This window comes from Amphibalanus amphitrite, unplaced genomic scaffold, assembly GCF_019059575.1.
Source record: "Amphibalanus amphitrite isolate SeventyFive unplaced genomic scaffold, NRLGWU_Aamphi_draft 000868F_arrow, whole genome shotgun sequence".
Lineage (NCBI taxonomy): Eukaryota > Metazoa > Arthropoda > Thecostraca > Balanomorpha > Balanidae > Amphibalanus > Amphibalanus amphitrite.
Window position 1 is genome coordinate 53,250 of NW_024882362.1, and position 19,861 is coordinate 73,110.

General features: G+C 54.3%; 1 protein-coding gene across 1 annotated transcript in view; it reads right to left on the minus strand.

Annotated features, from left to right (window-relative positions):
• Nucleotides 1–19,861, minus strand: part of LOC122367414 (osmotic avoidance abnormal protein 3-like) — a 37,456-nt gene that overhangs the window by 5,578 nt on the left and 12,017 nt on the right. Inside the window, exons 2-13 of the mRNA XM_043340458.1 lie at nucleotides 17,953–18,118; nucleotides 17,099–17,188; nucleotides 14,126–14,452; nucleotides 13,353–13,707; nucleotides 13,104–13,243; nucleotides 8,825–9,065; nucleotides 6,906–7,102; nucleotides 6,196–6,272; nucleotides 5,593–5,830; nucleotides 2,671–2,932; nucleotides 749–837; nucleotides 145–271 (exon numbers count right to left, since the gene is read on the minus strand). Coding sequence (XP_043196393.1) covers nucleotides 145–271; nucleotides 749–837; nucleotides 2,671–2,932; nucleotides 5,593–5,830; nucleotides 6,196–6,272; nucleotides 6,906–7,102; nucleotides 8,825–9,065; nucleotides 13,104–13,243; nucleotides 13,353–13,707; nucleotides 14,126–14,452; nucleotides 17,099–17,170 — 2,125 coding nt within the window. The 5' untranslated portion in view covers nucleotides 17,171–17,188; nucleotides 17,953–18,118. The remainder of the gene's footprint in view (nucleotides 1–144; nucleotides 272–748; nucleotides 838–2,670; nucleotides 2,933–5,592; nucleotides 5,831–6,195; nucleotides 6,273–6,905; nucleotides 7,103–8,824; nucleotides 9,066–13,103; nucleotides 13,244–13,352; nucleotides 13,708–14,125; nucleotides 14,453–17,098; nucleotides 17,189–17,952; nucleotides 18,119–19,861) is intronic.

Here is a 19,861-nt window from a genome sequence, read left to right on the forward strand (position 1 = left end):
TCGCCCTGACTCACCCTGTCCCTGTTTGGCCGCCTGTCATCTCGGTCCCCTCTGACGGTCCTGAGTCCTGACTCACCCTGTCCCTGTTTAGGCCGCCTGTCATCTCGGACCCCGGTGACGGCCCGTCGGTCCGCCCTAACTCACCCTGTCCCTGTTTGGCCGCCTGCTCGGCCGCCAGCTGCGTCTTGAACAGGATCTCCGCCTGGCGCGTGTTGGTCGGGTGCTTGAAGTAGGAGCCGGCGATATTCTCCTCGGCACCGCGCTCCAGACGCTGTCGGCCAGCGCGCACAGTTACAGGTCACAGGGGGTCACAGGCCGGGTCAGTCAGGGTCAGGGAGGGTGCTGAATAGAGGTAATACGGCATATGGGAAAACGAGGATAAGTGACCCTCAGGTGGAAACGTTACCCCTGGCTATAAGTGCAAAAACGATAAATAAGCACGTCACTGCGTTACTGACTCCAAAATCAGCTTCTGTCGCGGGCTGTCAGGTTTTACCAAAAACGTCTTAAAGGTACACCCTGTGGTTGTTAAAGATCTTGCAGCAGAATACAAGCGAGTCTGATAATTGAAACAGTACACAATACTCCTAAACACGCAGTGACTGACAATTGTTCCCCTGTCCCACACCCGCAGCCCGAGGCCCACGGCAACCCCAGCCAGTGCTAGGTGGCACCACACTCCGGCCCGGGCGAGCGGCGGCCCCTGGCGGCCAGACCAGCCCACCAGGGGCCGCGGCGGGGTGCGTACATTGGAGATGCGCGTCTCCTCCTGGGCCCAGTCAGTGCCGCCGGGACCCTTGTACTTGGTGCTGGTGGTCGGCGCGCCGAAACCCAGCACTGCAACAGCAGAGCGAACGTGCACCGAGCAGATGTGAGGCAGGTGAAGGCCGGGAAACGTGCCGCAAACACGCACACAACACATCGACAGCCGGGAACGGATGGGGTAACCAGAAATGAAACCAACGAAACAAGGCAGGTAGTTATTTAGCAGGGCCGCACCAAGCAACACGTCAGGCAGCGACCCGAACGCCGGTCAACACAAATGTGCAGTTTTCACTGAAATGCACACTGGTAAACACATAACCATGCAAACAGTTTAATCAGTTAAAATCATGAACGTAGCAGACCCACACAAAACGATACCAAGCAGAGCTGAGGCAGAGCTGCACAATGTAAACACCCACACCGGCTGACGGCTGTGCAGAGCAGGCCGAGCAGCTCTCTGTGCGCGGTGCCTGTGAACCGGGCCCACCCCACCCCACGGTCCCATGCAGCCCACACGCCACTGCGGCCGGCGGCCGGGGCGGCACCTTGAGGAACTTGTCCTCGCCGGCCGGCTCGCCCCAGGCGTCGGTGAGCCGGGCGGGGGCCGTGAGCGCCGGAGGACGCGTCCCCTCCTCCCCGTCCTCCTCCTGCGCCTCCTGCTGCTCCTCCCGGTCCTCCTGTCGGCGGGGCACAGCCACGGCGCCGCCCACGGCCACTGCGAGGCGTCCGCAGCGGGGCGTGACACACGGCACACATGGCACATACGGCAGTCCGCGCCGGACGTGACACAGGGCGTAATACACGGCACATACGGCAGTCCACACAGGGCGTGACACAGCACATACGGCGACAGACACCGGCCGAGTGATGCACAGCACATACGGCGGTTCACACAGACGTGATGCACAAAGTGATGCGAATAGCTGGGGACCAGGCACGCACGCTGGAGACCACACTCGCTGTACCACACGGCTGATCTGCCATTCCAACACATCGTCACATAATTGACGACTTACAGAACCAGTATAACGCCTTTTGGGGCGACTAACGGAGCGAGCGAGAGGGTGGGCCTTGCACGTGCGAAATTTCGAGGGGGTACCTCCAGCTGACTTGTGCACGGCACCCTACTAACCGGTCTCTAGCGATGTGCCAAATTTGAGCACAATCGGCCCAGCCGTTCTCGAGATCTGGAAGCGGCACCCTGCACGTGCGCACGTGCAAAATGGGTCCCAACTGACTTTTGCACGGCACCCTACTAACCGGTCCCTAACTGTGTACCAAATTTGAGCGCAATCGGTCGAGCCGTTCTCGAGATCTGAAAACGACCCCTGCACGTGCGCACGTGCAGCAGCACCCCAACTCTGGCACATGGATATGCAGTGCCTAGTGGGTGCCTACCTACATGCCAACTTTCAGCGCAATCGGCCAAGTAGTTACCGAGATATTGCAACAATTGCAAAACTGACACCTCTTCGTTTTGCACGTGGCACGTGCATAAGGGGTCACCCACATGCATCGGGAATAGTCCAATACTTGGTAGAAGGAATGAAGCTACCCTACAAAAATTACCGCATGTAAATCGGTCAAGTGGTTGCTGAGATATAAGCCTCGCAAAAGCGTCCGCACGGCCGGCCGGCCGCTCATACTCAGAAATTTCCGTTAATCTAAGTAAAGACTCCGCTCGCTTCGCTCGCTCCGTAATGAATAATTTTCAAGCGACGCATAAAACTGAGATGTAGCATTGTAAACGTTCCCCTCCTCTCAGATATGAGGCCGGTTCTCCAACATGTATGTACCAACACCCACATCCAGCCCGGACCACCAGTAATCTGAGCCCTCTGGACCCGCCCGTCTCCCCTCAGCTGACCGGGCTGTGTACGAACTGTGTGACTCATGGTTACGTACCGGGCGGCGGCAGCTTGGTCTTCTGCAGCTGCAGCTCGGGCAGCCGCCACTTCTGCTCCACCTCGTCCCAGATGGCCTGCTTCTTGATGGCCTCCAGGTCGGAGTAGTTGCAGTCCTTGCGGATGGTGGGCTGCACGCGCGCCAGCAGCTGCTCCAGCAGGCGCATGCCCTGCTCCTGGCGCCGGATCGTCTCCAGGTAGTCGTCTCGCTCGACGGCGAACTCGCGCTGGATGTCGCGGATCTCCTGCTCCTGGGCCTTCAGCTGACGGGCCGGGAGCGGCGTCAGACACCGAGTACTGAGGCACGGGAGGGCTGACACACGGCGCACACCATCCACCGCCGCAGTGAGCTGACGACTCTACTGAAAATACGCGACTAATCCCAAACCCAGCAGAGCATAGAGCCCGACACCGTTACTCCCTAAGAGCGCCACATATCAACGACTAAGATGTCATACTATGTGCATATTATCAAAATTACATGTCATGCCCCAGCAATGCCTCCGATCATTGAAAAGAATCTCTCCTTTCCACCACGTCCCCGGCTGCTAGCAGTGTGGGGCGCCTACGCACTATGGTTGGAAACGGCCTCACGGATGGCCGTGGGCAATTTCGGAATATATGTATATTTGGGGTGTCATTCTGTTGGAAATTGATGAAATGTTTTGAATTGGGCAGACAAAATTATTTAGTTGCGCATTTAGTCTCCATTATCGTACGTGGAATCGGGAGTTTCTGATAGTGGCTTTTTTGGTGCGCCGTCAAAGGTTTAAACAACCGCGCTGGTGATAGCATGTTGAGTACCTCCATGACGTTGTAAAACTGGATTATTATATATCAAAATAATACTTGTTATGTTTGCTATCGAGTGGAGTGACTCTTTTTCCCATGCATGTTCAAAATCAGGAACGGCATTGCATTCTGTTTGCAGTGTCACCACAGCAATATTTGCAAAATTACGTTTATGTTTCATTGGACATACAAAAAGTTCTCCATCGACCTCCATTGAGCTTTTTGGCAGAATGAATCTCTGTTCAATTCTGCGTAAGGGGAACGTAAAAGCAGACTGCGCACTTGTGCGCAAAATCGTCCGTGAAGCTTCATCTCCCGAGGCGTACCTACCCGTCGCTTCGTTAGCACCAGGTCGGCTCGTCAGTCTTCCAATCGCTTATCCTAATAAATGATGGTAAGAAGCAGGGTTGCGGAGTCGTGGTGGCGCCAAATCCGACTCCGACTACGACTCCGACTCCTGACTCGTTGCCATGACTCCGGCCGACTCTGTCTCCGACTCCGGACCCCTGCCAGTGTTTCGGAGTCGTGATGGAGCTGTTCCGATTCGGACCGACTCCGACTTCCACTGCGGGCTCCTGACCGACCCCGACTCCGACTCCGACTCCTGGCTCGTTGCCACGACTCTGGGCGACTCTGACTCCGACTCCGACTCTGACTCCGACTCTGACTTCGACTCCGCTCCCCTCGTAAGAAGTAACTGCTCGCCCCTGCACCTGGAGTATGGATATCGTGCAAACGTGTATGGATATCCTGGAGTATGGATATGGATATCCACCGACAGAGCAGACATACAGACATGCTGTAAACGCCATTACACTGCCAATACCATGGCAAATCAAATGGCTATCTATGGCTTTTGATCATCGTTCTACATTTTCCAAAATCTTGAACTGAATGTTGGCAATTTCTCGTGACTACTTCACGACCATGATGCATGCATTTCTGAAATTGATCTTTTTTCAACCAGCCACGTACTCGTATGATAAAATGAATGTCACCATCGTGTTCTACGCCCAAAAGTACCCATAAAACATGTGTCATGCATGGGCTGCGAATAGGTACCAGTTTTAATTTTCGGGGTTATGTGCTTACCTGATTGACCTGACTTTGACCCTGGCCAGTGGCCTATGTTTGACTGACCCCTACATTGATCTGACACTCTTTTAGCACTTACATGAAGGGTTTTGACAGTTGTGACAGTTGTGACAGATTGTTTAGGACCAACTGTTGACTGAATTTATTTAGGACCAACTGATGACGATATAATCGAAACGCGAAACGCGAGGCACCGATTGCGAGGTTCTAAAGTCCATGCTACTGAAAGCCCGATTTCAAGTATTTGACCTGACCTTGACCCGACCTGTGACCTCGAAATTCAACTTTAAAGTATTCATGTGAATCGTCTCGTCGTGTTCTTCTTTCGTTTGCCGCGCCTCGTGCGTTTCGCTGCGCCTATTTGTTCGCGAGTTATCGGCTGGGGGCGTTGAACGCCCCCCCCCCCCCCGGCAAACGGCGGATGGGGAAATACCCCAGCAACTGCCGGGTTAATCTGACGCATGTTTTGTCATTTGATCGTCATTTCATTTCTTACGTTTTTGCCCAATCTAAAAAAAAAATCATAAATACTCTTTCTCCAAATTTTTGACCCTTTATGACCAATAGTAAGACACTGTGCGTCACTACGTTGATATTTCTCGCCAGAAAGCATAACAACAATATCCATTCAGTAAAAGCAGTATTCAAAACATGTTCAAAATGCCTCGCGATATCGATAACATAAGGAAAGACATAGGCGACTTATAACATACTTGCAATGATGACGTCACACACGCGTGACGTGACGTGACCTCGTCATTTCTGAGTTACTGTATGATGCACGAAGGACACTGGTATACCTATGCAAAGTTTCATCGCAGTCGGTCTACGCATTAACAAGTTATGGGCAAAATATTTATTTCGCGTTGACCCCCGGCCATCCGTGAGGCCGTTTCCAACCATAGTGCTACGGCGTGTTACGGGCACCGCTATGATACTGCACCGCAGTGCCACGGTGCTCGGCGGCACAGCCTACCTCCCTCCCACACCAGCGCGCCGCCCGTCCCGCCGCTCGCCGCTCGCAGCGCGCACTCACCCGGCTCTTCATCTTCTTGGCGAGGTCTGTGCGCGCGCGCAGCGTCGACTGCACGTCGTCGTACGCCTTGACGAGTATCTCGTCATCGTCCTCGTCCTCTGCGGCGCTGCGTCCGAGCGCGGCGGCGATCTCCTTCCGACGCCGCTGCACCTCCTCGTTCTGTTTGCGGCGCTTCATCACCGCCTGCTGGTCGTTGGCCGACTCGCCGCCCACAATCTGCTGCTGCAGCACGCGCAGTCTGCAGCGGACGCGGGGTGCGGGAATACAGGAAGGGCGTTCTGGGCGCGGTCTGCCTTAATAAGATAAGGTTTGTTACTCCTTGCTGGACGTGTCAACTATGGGACGTAGTCCAACGTCAAATAATAACAGCTGTTCTGTCGTTGAGCAAAGAAACACTGAACTCACATTGTCATTACTCTGCTGTAAGGACGTGCCGCCCATCACAGAGGAAAAGGTCATAAAAGCATCATAGTTAACAATAGACCTATTATTATGCCCATAATACGGGTTTACGAGATAACTGTAGGCCTGCTAGGCAATCATCTATTCAACTAAGTGACGAGGCTTCTGCGGCATGATTGATCAGCGGTGTGCGGCACTGACTTTTCGTAGACCTCTGGGTCGACGTTTTGCGGTATGGCGCCGCCGGACATCATGGCTTTCTGAGCCTCCAGCTCCTCCTGAGGACACAACAGTGAGAGGTCGTAGCGAGAGGACAGGACACCGCGGGCCGGGGTGAGATGACAGCACACCGCGGGACCGGGGTGAGATGACAGCACACCGCCAGCCGGGGTGAGGGAGCAGCACACCGGGCCGGGGTGAGGGAGCAGCACACCGGGCCGGGGTGAGGGAGCAGCACACCAGGCCGGGGTGAGGGAGCAGCACACCAGGCCGGGGTGAGGGAGCAGCACACCAGGCCGGGGTGAACCGTCAGCTGTGCAGTACTGCAGTAACCAGCGTCAGACCGGCATCTCAGACCGGTGCCTCAGGTGCGCACACACACAGCGAGTGTGCAGGCGATATACAGCAGCTCAGGGCTACCTCACCCGGCTAGGGCACTGGGGTCGAGATCAGCATATGGAGAGGGGGTCACCACATGTAGGTACACAGTCGATAGCTGAATCATATCTATCATCTTCCGCCACTATTTCAGCTTCGCTACACTACTTGCGTTAGTTCCTTTCCTTTCACAAGAATGATGATCACAAGTTACTCCCAGCAACATCCATATAAAAGATAGCAGGTAACGGTGAAATAGCGGCCTCCCTCCCTTGGCGCTCATCCCAGCGACCCGCAGCGGGGCGGCGACTGACCCTCATTTTGCGCTCCCGCTCCTCGAACTCGGCCCGTATTTTGGCAGCCTGTTTTTCCACTTCGGCCGGGTCGGGCGGTCCGCTGCCGCCGCCGGCCTTCTGCTGCTTCTCCAGCTCCTTTTTCATCTTCTTCATCTCCTGATCGTACTCGGCCTTGAGCTTCTCCCGCTCGCGCTGGATCGCCTCCTCGTCCACAACTGGAACAGCGGTAGTGTGGGTCAGACAGTGCGACTCTGGCCACAGCTGAGTAACGCTGGAACAGCGGCGGTGGGGGGCAGTGGGTCAAACAGTGCGACTCTGGCCACACAGCTGAGTAGCAGTACACCACTGGAGCAGCGGGGGCCGCGTCAGACAGTACGGCGAAGACAATTCACTGCTACCCACAGCTGAGTAGCAGGTACCGCTGAATACAGCTGATCGGAGACCGTTGGTTACATAACTGAACTACCGCTGATGAGATAGCTCACACAAGGTCAAACAAAAAATGGCAGTGGTTTGCATTGCCTGATGATGAAATCAGCGAACAAGAATCTGGCAAAGTTCGTTCGAGGTCTGCTGATTGAAAACCATGCATCAAGCACACGCCGAAAAAGGCCCGCTTCAACACCGTCACTCGGAAAAAAAGGTGCCAAACATGAACAATGGGCATTGGGCGCGTACCCAAAAAATTCATCAATCTTGAGAACCCCAAGAAAAACATCCCAACAAACGGCAAGTCCTGTTTCGTGAATGAGTGTAAGGTTATGTTTGTTCCCTCCGGAACAACCAAAGAAATAAAAAGAAAATAAGATAAACAGCCAAACCTTTGCAAAACAAAAGCAAAAAGCTGAACCATTCCTTTCACAATCACTTACACGGGTCTGAAGTAAGATCACCTGCATGAACACATGGCCAGGGTGATCAGTTCTCTTCCATTGCCACATGGCGCACGGACATTGGACGTGCGTGGCACTTGTGTCATGGGTGCACGGGTGTAGGTGTGTGAGAGAGGGCGGGTTGGCTGCTGTTTGGCACCCGCCACACAGCGGCACTGTCCCGGCACCAGTGAGGCACGCACTGACGACAAACACCGGTGATTTGAGCGGACACCAGCCGCACCCCATCAGACCAGCACTTGACGAGCTAGCGGTCTACGCAGCCGGCTATATCGCGGTCAGCTCCACAAGTGCAGAAATGGTGTCTTTAGCTGCAGTGCATCGAATGTTTTTTTTTTTTTGTTTAAAGGGACTATCCCACCTTTAACATTGGGGTTTGAGTTGAGATAGCCAAGTTTGCGGCGAGGTTCAGAAACCACTATCTATCTAGGTTGCAACCCCCGCGGCCTCTTGGTGTTGAAGAAATTCGTTCCTTTCATTTGAAAATGGGCCTTGCGCAAGGCCCTATCTTCAACATGGAGCGACCGTTAGTGTGACGTCACCTCGTTTAGTCATTCTGATTTAAATGGGTTTGTTCGTTGAAAAATCGCTTAAAACTTGGTCTGAACTTTGTTGTGGTGCCTAACAGAGTAAAAAGAATCAACTTTATGACAGTAATGTGGCCTGGGGAAGGAGGTAATTTTGGGCTGTGACGTCACATATTTGAAAGTTTGTGTTTGGAATATGGGAAGTCTAAGATGTTTAATGAAAAATAAATGCCAGAACCGTGTTCCTGGTCATCCAATCTATAAAGTCGGGCGCAATTTAACTGGTTGTAACAACATTTTAGAAGGTGGGATAGTCCCTTTAAATGACGTTTGTTTTGTTGCTGATCCTTTTAACAAAAGTATTGCACACAACTAATAAAACCAGTCACGACGAGTAACATTATCCACGCCAATACACCACGCCATCTAGGCAGCCACAGTACCACCACGCCACGGACTAACCCACGTCACTACTGACTACACTTACAGTCCACTGGCCGCCGGCCAGGCCGCTCACCTTTCTCGAGTTTGACCTGGGCGGGCCCGCCGGCCGACTCTAGCTGCTCCTTGAGCTTCTTGATCTCCTCGGCGTACTCCCTGAGCAGGGTGTCCTTGGGGTCCTCGTTGATCTTGGGCTTGTTCTTGATCTGTTTGGCGCGGTTGGCGTAGCGCAGGGTGCTGACCGTCTCGTCGTAGTTGTTGTCGGCTGGCGACAGGCAGGCCACCATCATCGTCTTGGTGTTGCCTCCCAGAGAGTCCTGTGAACCGGTCAAACGGGCTAACACGGGACAATCGGTATACGCTGACCGCGGAACACTGCTATCACCGGACTCGGAAACTTTATGGGCTGACCATGCAATCAGCTAGGATAACCGAAATCGGAAACGAGCAATTGAAAAAGACGCACGGATAATCAACTATCTAACGTTTTAGCACGGCCACACCATTGTGCACATTAGGCTGATAGAATAGTCTGCCACACATTAATCCTATTGTCTTTTCACGCACCAGCGGCCAATGGTCATCGGTCGGCAGCGTCGGGGCAGCCAGGGATAACGATCAGATTGACGGCAAACCCCTCTCATCCATTTAGAATTGGAGCCGTGGTCGGCGACGACATGATAAATGGATCGCGTCTAACGTTCAGCACCAAATCGGCCCCCTACCCCGCAGCCTGACGTGATATCGCCAGAAGCTGGCTGCTGAGGCCGTGCAGCCGGCGAATAGCTGGGGACTGTGGCGCTGCATTGTGAATAAGTAACTACACCTGTTACTGCACAACTCTGTACCGGGCGGGCGGGGCCGGGCGGGGATGCGGGCCACACTGCGGGCCGGGTGAGGGCGCCGCGTTTCACCGCAGGGCGGAATGAGGACAGGACGGTGCCTGCCGACTGACCCAGTTACGGGGAACGACACGGGCGTGTTGGAAGGGTATGGTGTCGGCGGTCTGCGCTATAACCGACTGCGGAGGGGCGACAGACTCCCACACCGTGAAGTGGCTCACGGTCGTACGAGCTCAGGACGGTGTCGGTACCGCGCAGGACATGGCTGCTATGAACGTAACACAATGCCCCGATCACGGGATGGTAACTATGGTATAATGAGTTTGCGTAAACCTTAGTACGAGGTAACTCGATAATCGCACACAGCTGCACTCTCTGACTTGAACGTGAATTCAAACAGGCCGTGGCACAAACCTGACCTTGACGATGCCATTTTCGATTTATATGTCCCAAAATGGACCATAAAACCGGTGTCGTATGACCTATAAAAGCTCTGATTTCCTTGACCATATGTGACCTAGGCTGACTCACCCTTGACCTGAAACATACAGAGCACAAGCTTGGTACCCAGAGAATATCTGCGATATTGCACTTATGAGTGTGTATATTAAACATGAATATGATGTGAATTATATGGCATAGGCGGCGGAACGGGGAGGGCACCGGGGCACCGTGCCCCCCTTCGATTTGGGCATTTTAACATTAGCCCTATGGGTGTTGCATGGAAAGAATGGGACCAAAAGTCGGCAGTGCCCCCCCCCCCCCCTTAAAGGAAGACTGCCACCTTCAAAAAGTTTTCTCAGATCGGCCTATGATTTATTCCCTGGACAAAACAAAATTTTAGAATTCACCTGACAAAGTATCATCACGTGAATCGCGAAAAAAAAATTGTCGATTATCATACAATTATCAATCGGTTAATGTCTAGCGACAATGTTTACACATCACTAGACTTCAAGGTCATAAGATTATTACATTTTATTTGAAAAAGTAAGGTATTTTATGATTAACTAATATATGATTTCATAAGAAATTGGCCATGTTTAATTTATTTTGCATTTAAGTTCGTAAAACATTTAAAAATAATGGCTCATTTGAAATGGGTCTGGCCCATGTTAAACCCCATTTCCCACACTTTTTTGGAAAAATGAACTACTGAATATATAAGTTTAACTTTTATTTTGACACTCCAAAATTCTTCTCTGATCTCGAAACAATCAAAGTTTTGACATATATTTACCAAAAGATAAGAAAATTCATGTTTCAAAGTTATCGATAAACAGTAGAGATGTCGGTTTTCTTGGACTAAAAAAATGGCATCAAACTGAACTTTGGTCTCCGATTTCTCGCAAACGGGTTCGAATTTCGGAAAACCGACTTCAGTCTGGGACATAGGTGGCTCAGCTCTAGTGAAAACCGTTTTGTGAAAAAAAGGTGGCAGTCTACCTTTAATTGAAGGTGTTCCGCCGCTACTGTTACATGGCGGCGGCCAGAGCCAGGTGTGGGTTCCTTTCGACAGTTTATTCCGGGACTATACAACACCGTTTGAATTTTGGCAATCCAACCAGTGCATTCGGAGATAGGAGGGGGTCTACACAGCCTCCCCCCCCCCTAGTCAATCGCGTAATGGAATATACCCGTCATGCGCGGGCTAGTCAAGCAATGACATCAGTGCGTGCGGAAACGCATCATTTCTTAGTTCTTACTAGTGATGTCAATTACGGAAAATCGGAATACCGATACCAAACCAAATACCAACCAAAACCACGGGAAAATACCGAAACCAAACCAACTTGGGAAACTGAGGGAAATACCAACTTTTTACCGATTTATTAGCCTCTTATACATTAGTGAGGGCTTATGATACCAACAAAATACCAAACACATTAGGATTGAAATACCAAATACCAAGTTGGTATCGGTTTGGTATCGGTATACCAAAAAGTTGGTATCTGATTGACATCTCTAGTTCTTACCGTCTGCCAAACCGGCCATAAATTTCAGCTGTGCGGCTTCTTGGACGCTGCACACTTCATTAGGCAGTGGACACGATAATGTCAATAATTTAGCGTCCATCCTCACATTAACCGCTGCACCATGCAGTTGCACACTGCACAAATGAGCGCTCATTACCCATGATCTACAATAAGGCTGTCAAAAACATGTTCACCGCGAGTTGCTGGGGGGGGGGGGGGGGCGTTAAACGCCCCCACTTTTTTCGCCGGGCCATAGCATAAAAACGGCGCGCCAAATTTTGGGTACCTGAAGGGAATTGATTGAAGTTAATTGTGACAAAGTTTCAAAAAATCGGTCGAAAATTTTTTGAGATATCGAGGTTTTAGTGACGTCATGATTTCTGAGTTTTCGACCAAAAACGGCATATGTTCAAAAAATCATATAAAATCACAGAATAGACAAAGACATGCCGTAAAGGCCATTAGAATGCCAATACCACGAACAATTAAAGGGCTATCTTCGATTATTGATTATAGTTCCGCATTTTCCAAAATCTTGAACTGAATCTTGACAATTTCTCGTGACTACTTCACGACCATGATACATGAATTTTTTTAAATTGAACTTTTTGAGCCAAACACGTACACATATGATAAAGTGAATGTCACCATCGTGTTCTACGGCCCAAATTACCCATAAAACATGTGTCATAGGCTGCGAATATCAGTTTTGATTTTCGGGGATATGTGCCTACCCGGTTGACCTGACCTTGACCCTGACCTATGCTTGACTGACCCCTACATGGAGCTGACACTCTTGTAGGCCTTATATGATGGATTGTGCACCGTTTTGACAGAGTTTCTGACGAGAGGCGCCCTTTGCGAAGTCCTGAAGTCCATGCTACTGAAAGCCCGATTTCAGGTGTTTGACCTGACCTTGACCCGACCTGTGACCTCAAAATTCAACTTTGAAGTACTCATCTGAAGCGTCTCGTCGCGTTCTTTCGTTTGCCGCCTCGTGCGTTTCGCTGCGCCTATTGGTTCTCGAGTTATCGGCTGGGGGCGTTTAACGCCCCCCCCCCCCCAGCAAACGGTGGGTGGCGAAATACCCCAGCAACTGCCGGGTTAAAGACCCGGCGTATATGAAGTCAGAAGGGGAAGCCAGATGGGAAGCCTAACACTGCAGAGTTCCGAATGACAGGCACTGGACGCATAAGACTGCAGTTTGCAATAACACCCAATAGCAGAACGCGCAATATTGCAACCAAGCGATTGGAAACGCACAAATATCCCCAGTCATGTTATGTTATAAAAATGCTTCGTAGCCTGACATCTCGGTGCATTTTTGAGTCTGTAGCCCAGTGTTTTACCTGCAGCAGTCGGGTCAGTTTGGAGTCCCGGTACGTTTTGTATCTGTAGCTCAGCGTTTTACCTGTAACAGTCGGGTCAGTTTGGAGTCTCGGTAAGAGATGTGCCTGTAGCTCAGTGTTTTACCTGCAGCAGTCGGGTCAGTCTGGAGTCTCGGTAAGAGATGCGAGTCTGTAGCTCAGTGTTTTACCTGCAGCAGTCGGGTCAGTTTGGAGTCTCGGTAGGGGATGTGTTTGCTCTTGCCGTCGACCAGCGCTGAGATGACGTTTCCCAGCGCGGACAGCGACAGGTTGATTTTGGTGGCCTCCTTCAGACGATCGCCGGTGGCACCTGCCGGAGACGCGGCCGACATCCACCGTTATCACGGCGCCCAACCAGTATACACTCACATTGCTACCACACATGTGAAAACGCCTCGGCCCCAGCGGCCGGCACGCACCCGTCTTTCCCTGTCGCTCGGAGCCGGCCAAGTCGACCAGGTTCAGCTTGCCGGCGCGGATGTTGTCCTTGGCGCCCGGCTTTTTGGCCGGCGTGATCATCTCGATGAAGATGGTGAAGATGGAGTGCGAGCGCGACGAGTCCTTGTTCATCAGCGTCTCGCCGACGGAGCGGTTGTTCCAGCCCTTGGCCATGAGCGCCTCGCACTCCTTGGTGTTGGCCACCGGGTGTTTGGTCAGGTCCTGCACGTAGACGCCCTTCTCCGGGTGCTCCTTCAACTCGATCTTCTTCTTGGAGTCGACGCCCAGCAGGTCGCGGATCTCCTCGTTGTAGATCTCCAGGTAGGAGCCGTGCACCTGCCGGAACAGACGTGTGGGCGTCGGATACATACAGCAAGGGTGCCGTCGGTGCCGCAGACATGCCGGGTGACAAATGCTGCTGGATTGTATATGTGAAGTCAAGGCATTTCATAACAACAGTGACCAATTTATTCTGAGGGCAACGTAAAAATGTTTTTATTCAACATTCCGACGCATGAGCACATCAAATTAAGTGCGACAATGGCAAACAGCTGTGAGTCATACAGCAGAAAATAATAGTATCTTTCCGTCTTTTAAGTTCAATTACTTTAAGCAATTATCTACGTTTGGAGCCCCTCCCCCTCCATCTAGCCAGTCAGGCACGCCAAATCCCCCGCCTCCTCTGCCCCCGTCACCGAGGAGCACGGCCGAGCGGCCGACCCGGCCCGGTCACCCCGGGCCTGTACGTACTCACCAGAAACTTGGACTCGTCCGAGGTGGAGGTGACGTCGAATATGTGCTCGAACGCGCGCGGGATGAGGCCGACCTGCGTGGGCGGGTCCTTGATGCCCTGCATGGAGAACGACTTGCCGCAGCCGGTCTGTCCGTAGGCGAAGATGGTGCCGTTGTAGCCTTCGAGGGTGCCCTCGACCAGCGGGTAGGCCATGTCCTTGTAGATGTTCTCGGTGATGGAGTCCATGTAGTAGACGCCGTCGAAGGTGAAGGACTTTGGCGGCGCGTTCTTGTCGGCCGGGTTGACGATGGAGACCTGCATCACGCTCGGCTCCATGAACACAACCACCTGAGCACGGACAGGAGGGGAGGGGGAGGGGGGAAGGGGTCAGTACAACTGTCAGTAGCCGGGTTGACGATGGAGACCTGCATCACGCTCGGTTCCATGAACACCACCACCTGAGCACGGACAGCAGGGGAGGGGGAGGGTCAGCGGGACTGACGGCGGTAGGGGGGTCAATCTGCGGACCGATGGAGAACAACGCAATACAGAAAACTATTTAGTTACCGCTACTGTCAAAGCAGGGAGGGGCTACTGTCAGAGGAGGGATCATGATAAAGTCAACTCTTTATTTTCTCTCGTCATTAACTGCATGGCCGGATACGACAAACCACCCACCGACTTTATCTGGCTTGTAACGTGGCCATTGGGCAGACTGTGGCACTGATCGGTGCAAGCCAATCCCGTCGAAAGCGGCAAAAAGACCAAAGTCAGACTGGCCAAAGCCGAGTTCTGGACTTTATCTGGAGATAATCATCTCTCTCCGCCGATCAAGTGAGGACGACAAAGTGAGCGATCCTGTACAACTTTCCGCGGGTAGTGTCGGCCGGTGCCGATAGTAACAACGTCACGTCCTTCCACACCAATGGTGCCAGCCGGGCGTTTCCCGAGCCACCGTCCGCCGTCCCTGAATCATGATAGGATATACCAGCGCTGACTTCAGTAGCCGTGCTGGAAACCGTGACAGTACCGCCAGAGGCCGTTCCATGCAAAAGCACCACCCCATAAATTTCCAACTGAAACATGGTTCACTCAGCACGGCCGTAACATACAGTCCAAAAGGATCCGTCCAATTGTCTTGCGGCTTCAATTAAATAAAGCACGACTTCAGGAGCGTTACGTAACCGTATGGTCCTGCGCGCTGGCCAATGGCGAATATTCGCGTGTACCTTGCTTTGAGTAATGGCCACATGGTGCGAGGACTAGCCAGGAAACATGCCGAAGCAGAGCAAGGCAGAGCACACCCTCGGCCAAGGTCGGATGGTAGCGGGAAACGGGCCGGGCCCCAGTGACTGTGTGTGTCGGCTCAGCCACCGGTCACTGTGGGACCGGGCCGGGCCCCAGAACCCGTGTGTATCGGCTCAGCCACCACCCATCGCTGGGGTTACCCAGCCGCCGCCCCTCCCCTCCCTCCACCGCGTGCGTGGTCCGCTGCACAGGCGGCTCACAAACCGGGCTGGGGCCTCGGTGGCCGTAGCCTTCTGCAGCTGCTTCAATGGCACACACTCCGCGCCAATCGATGAGCGAAGTCCGCTCCCAGGCGGTCTCAAACGGTGACCAGCGGAGCGCCGGCCACCGACCACCGGCCACCGGGCCCGGGGCCCAGGCAGGACAACAGGTGACGGGCGCAGGGCAACCGATACTATCGCCCCGGTCAGGATATAGCCTATACTGCTCTATAGGGAGGCAAATTGGAATTGTTATTGTTGCGGGAAAGCCCACATCCAGAGAAGTCACGTGATTTCGCCTGAACAGCAGTTGGCCCGAGTACGTTTCAGGCGGCCTGCACCAAAGCTGCCCGTCAAACGTGAGCGTGCCACGTATCAAAGAAGTAGCACATTTCAGCACGCACCACAGGGCACCCTACTCCATTGCAGTGCGCACATACATACAAATGATTCGGCGGGCCCAGGGGCGACATTACACATCGATTCGTCGGCGGTCGGCGCTGCAAAGGTCGCAGGCCGGCCGTGGGACTGTCGGCCGGCCCGGCCCGGCCCGGTCGGACCGGCAGGCCGGGCGCAGTGCACTGGTATACACACTCACACACACACACACGACTGTTTACGGTCGATCGGAGCGGGCGCCGCTGGCCGGTCGATGGTGACCACCAATAGCACAGCGCGCCGCGGCGCCGCGCCGTGACATTGCCCCGGCCGGCGACCGCCCGTCCCCCTGAGGCATTACCCCCGGCCGGCGACCGCCCAGAGGACTGTGATATTACCCCGCCCTGTGCACTGACATAACCCACGGCCGGCAACCGCCCGTCCCCCTGAGGCATTACCCCCGGCCGGCGACCGTCCAGAGGACTGTGATATTACCCCGCCCTGTGCACTGACATAACCCACGGCCGGCAACCGCCCGGCCCACTGAGGCATTACCCCCGGCCGGCGAACGTCAGAGCCCACTGAGGCATTACCCCCGGCCGGCGACCGTCCAGAGGACTGTGACATTACCCCGCCCCGTGCACTGACGTAACCCCCGGCCGGCAGCCGCCCAGCCCACTGAGGCATTACCCCCGGCCGGCGACCGCCCAGAGGACTGTGACATTAGACATTACCTCCCCCTGCACCCGTGACATTGCCCATTGTCCCGACCCGGCGCAGTGACATTTCTCCCGCCCGGCGACCAACCAGTGCAATGACATTGCCTCGGCCGGCCCCTGACAAAACCCCCACCCGGCCAGGAGCAATTCAACGTCATAATACCCCCGCCCCACCCGGCGAAAGCCCTGCGACTGGCCGGCACTGATATGACGTGATGACTGCCGCGCATCACAGGTTCACAAACAGCGTGTAAGTACCAAAGGACCACTTAACACAGCAACGGGAACACGAGTCGGAGGCAAATACCGGTGGCGTTATAACCAGTGCCTGGCCCGGACGGGTCAGCACTCAGCAGCGTGTCACCCGTGACTGGGGCGAGTCCACTCACCTCACAGTTGAGACCCTTCTCTCGACTGTTCATGGGCCGACATCGGACCAGCACCTTGACGGATTCGGCCATAGTGCGGTCTCCCTCAGCCTGTGAACACAGCACCGGTCGGTGGCAGTCAGTAGAGACACTGCATAGATGGCACACTGCTCACATGTCCCGCCCCTATGCCTATACAGTATACATTGGCAGCTCCCTATACGGAGCAGCGCCCGGCGTATCGCCGCGGGTGGCCACGATATCACGACAGAACTGCTGACAGGACGCAGCACAGTCAGACAGTGCGCCCGACGGCGGTCGGCGATATATCCCACATTCTATCAGCGAACGGTAAGAGCGATCCCTACCCGGGAAACGGGCACACATGACATGTGCCTATCGAGGGGCAACCTACATGAAACACGAGCACACGTTCAAATCATTAACGTTAGCAACAAAGGCGTGCCACCGGCTAGATAACCACTGCCAAGAAAATAAAGGTACCTATGGTTGCTGAGAGAAACCAGCATGTTAAATTGTCAATGTTCTACCAGTGGCGGCGGAACACCTTCAATTAAGGGGGGGGGGGGGGGGGCACTGCCGACTTTTGGTCCCATTTTTTCCATGCAACGCCCATAGGGCGAAAGTTAAAATGTCAAAATCAAAGGGGGGGGGGCACGGTGCCCCGGTGCCTTTCCCGTTCCGCCACCTATGTGTTCTACATCTTCTGCTCTAAGCAAAGTGCTAAAATGTCTGTGACATATAAGTGCATGCATGCTAAAATGTCCTTTAGGAAGCCATTGCTCCGACCCCGCCCGTTCCCGTAGTTTTGTCACAGTGAATTTGAGACGGGCATTGGGCAATGACATTCTTACCTTCAAAAGTTAGGGTTGCCTTCTCGCAGATTCTGAACCTAAGCTGAATTCAAAAAGGGTGAAGAAAACAAGGCAGTAAAACATTTCAAAACTTCTGTGTTTCATGTTCCTGAGCAAGGGGCTCACATTTCAGCAATAAGGTAAGGTCGCCGAGGTTTGTCCACATCTGAAAAAGAAGAAACGATCAGTTATAGCAAACAATCAGATAAGGTAAGCACAAGCCACACTCGCTGATTCGAGCACACACTCGGTTTCTTTGTCGTGTTGATTCCATCCATGGAATGTCCAGAGGACAGAGGTAACTGCCACTCTTCCGTCCCGAACTGAGAAGGTACAGCGCTGTGCTGGTACTGCCGGCTGGTGACAGAGCCCAGGTTCGAGTCACTCCGACACCGACTGCTGGCTGGTGACAGAGCCCGGGTTCGAGTCACTCCGACACCGACTGCTGGCTGGTGACAGAGCCCGGGTTCGAGTCACTCCGACACCGACTGCTGGCTGGTGACAGAGCCCGGGTTCGAGTCACTCCGACACCGACTGCTGGCTGGTGGCAGAGCCCGGGTTCGAGTCACTCCGACCCCGACTGCTGGCTGATGACAGAGCCCGGGTTCGAGTCACTCCGACCCCGACTGCTGGCTGATGACAGAGCCCGGGTTCGAGTCACTCCGACCCCGACTGCTGGTTGATGACAGAGCCCGGGTTCGAGTCACTCCGACCCCGACTGCTGGCTGATGACAGAGCCCGGGTTCAAGTCGCTCCGACCCCGACTGGGTTCGAGTCACTCCGACACCGACTGCTGGCTGGTGGCAGAGCCCGGGTTCGAGTCACTCCGACCCCGACTGCTGGCTGATGACAGAGCCCGGGTTCGAGTCACTCCGACACCGACTGCTGGCTGGTGACAGAGCCCGGGTTCGAGTCACTCCGACACCGACTGCTGGCTGATGACAGAGCCCGGGTTCGAGTCACTCCGACACCGACTGCTGGCTGGTGGCAGAGCCCGGGTTCGAGTCACTCCGACACCGACTGCTGGCTGGTGGCAGAGCCCGGGTTCGAGTCACTCCGACACCGACTGCTGGCTGATGACAGAGCCCGGGTTCGAGTCACTCCGACACCGACTGCTGGCTGATGACAGAGCCCGGGCTCGAGTCACTCCGACACCGACTGCTGGCTGGTGACAGAGCCCGGGTTCGAGTCACTCCGACCCCGACTGCTGGCTGATGACAGAGCCCGGGTTCAAGTCACTCCGACCCCGACTGGGTTCGAGTCACTCCGACACCGACTGCTGGCTGGTGACAGAGCCCGGGTTCGAGTCACTCCGACCCCGACTGCTGGCTGATGATAGAGCCCGGGTTCGAGTCACTCCGACCCCGACTGCTGGCTGATGACAGAGCCCGGGTTCGAGTCACTCCGACACCGACTGCTGGCTGGTGACAGAGCCCGGGTTCGAGTCACTCCGACCCCGACTGCTGGCTGATGACAGAGCCCGGGTTCAAGTCACTCCGACCCCGACTGGGTTCGAGTCACTCCGACACCGACTGCTGGCTGGTGGCAGAGCCCGGGTTCGAGTCACTCCGACCCCGACTGCTGGCTGATGACAGAGCCCGGGTTCGAGTCACTCCGACCCCGACTGCTGGCTGGTGACAGAGCCCGGGTTCAAGTCACTCCGACACCGACTGCTGGCTGGTGACAGAGCCCGGGTTCGAGTCACTCCGACACCGACTGCTGGCTGGTGACAGAGCCCGGGTTCAAGTCACTCCGACACCGACTGCTGGCTGGTGACAGAGCCCGGGTTCGAGTCACTCCGACACCGACTGCTGGCTGGTGACAGAGCCCGGGTTCAAGTCACTCCGACCCTGATCCCGGTCAGCTGAAGTGCCCCATGGTATGTACGGCTTCAGCTGTTGGTACCTAA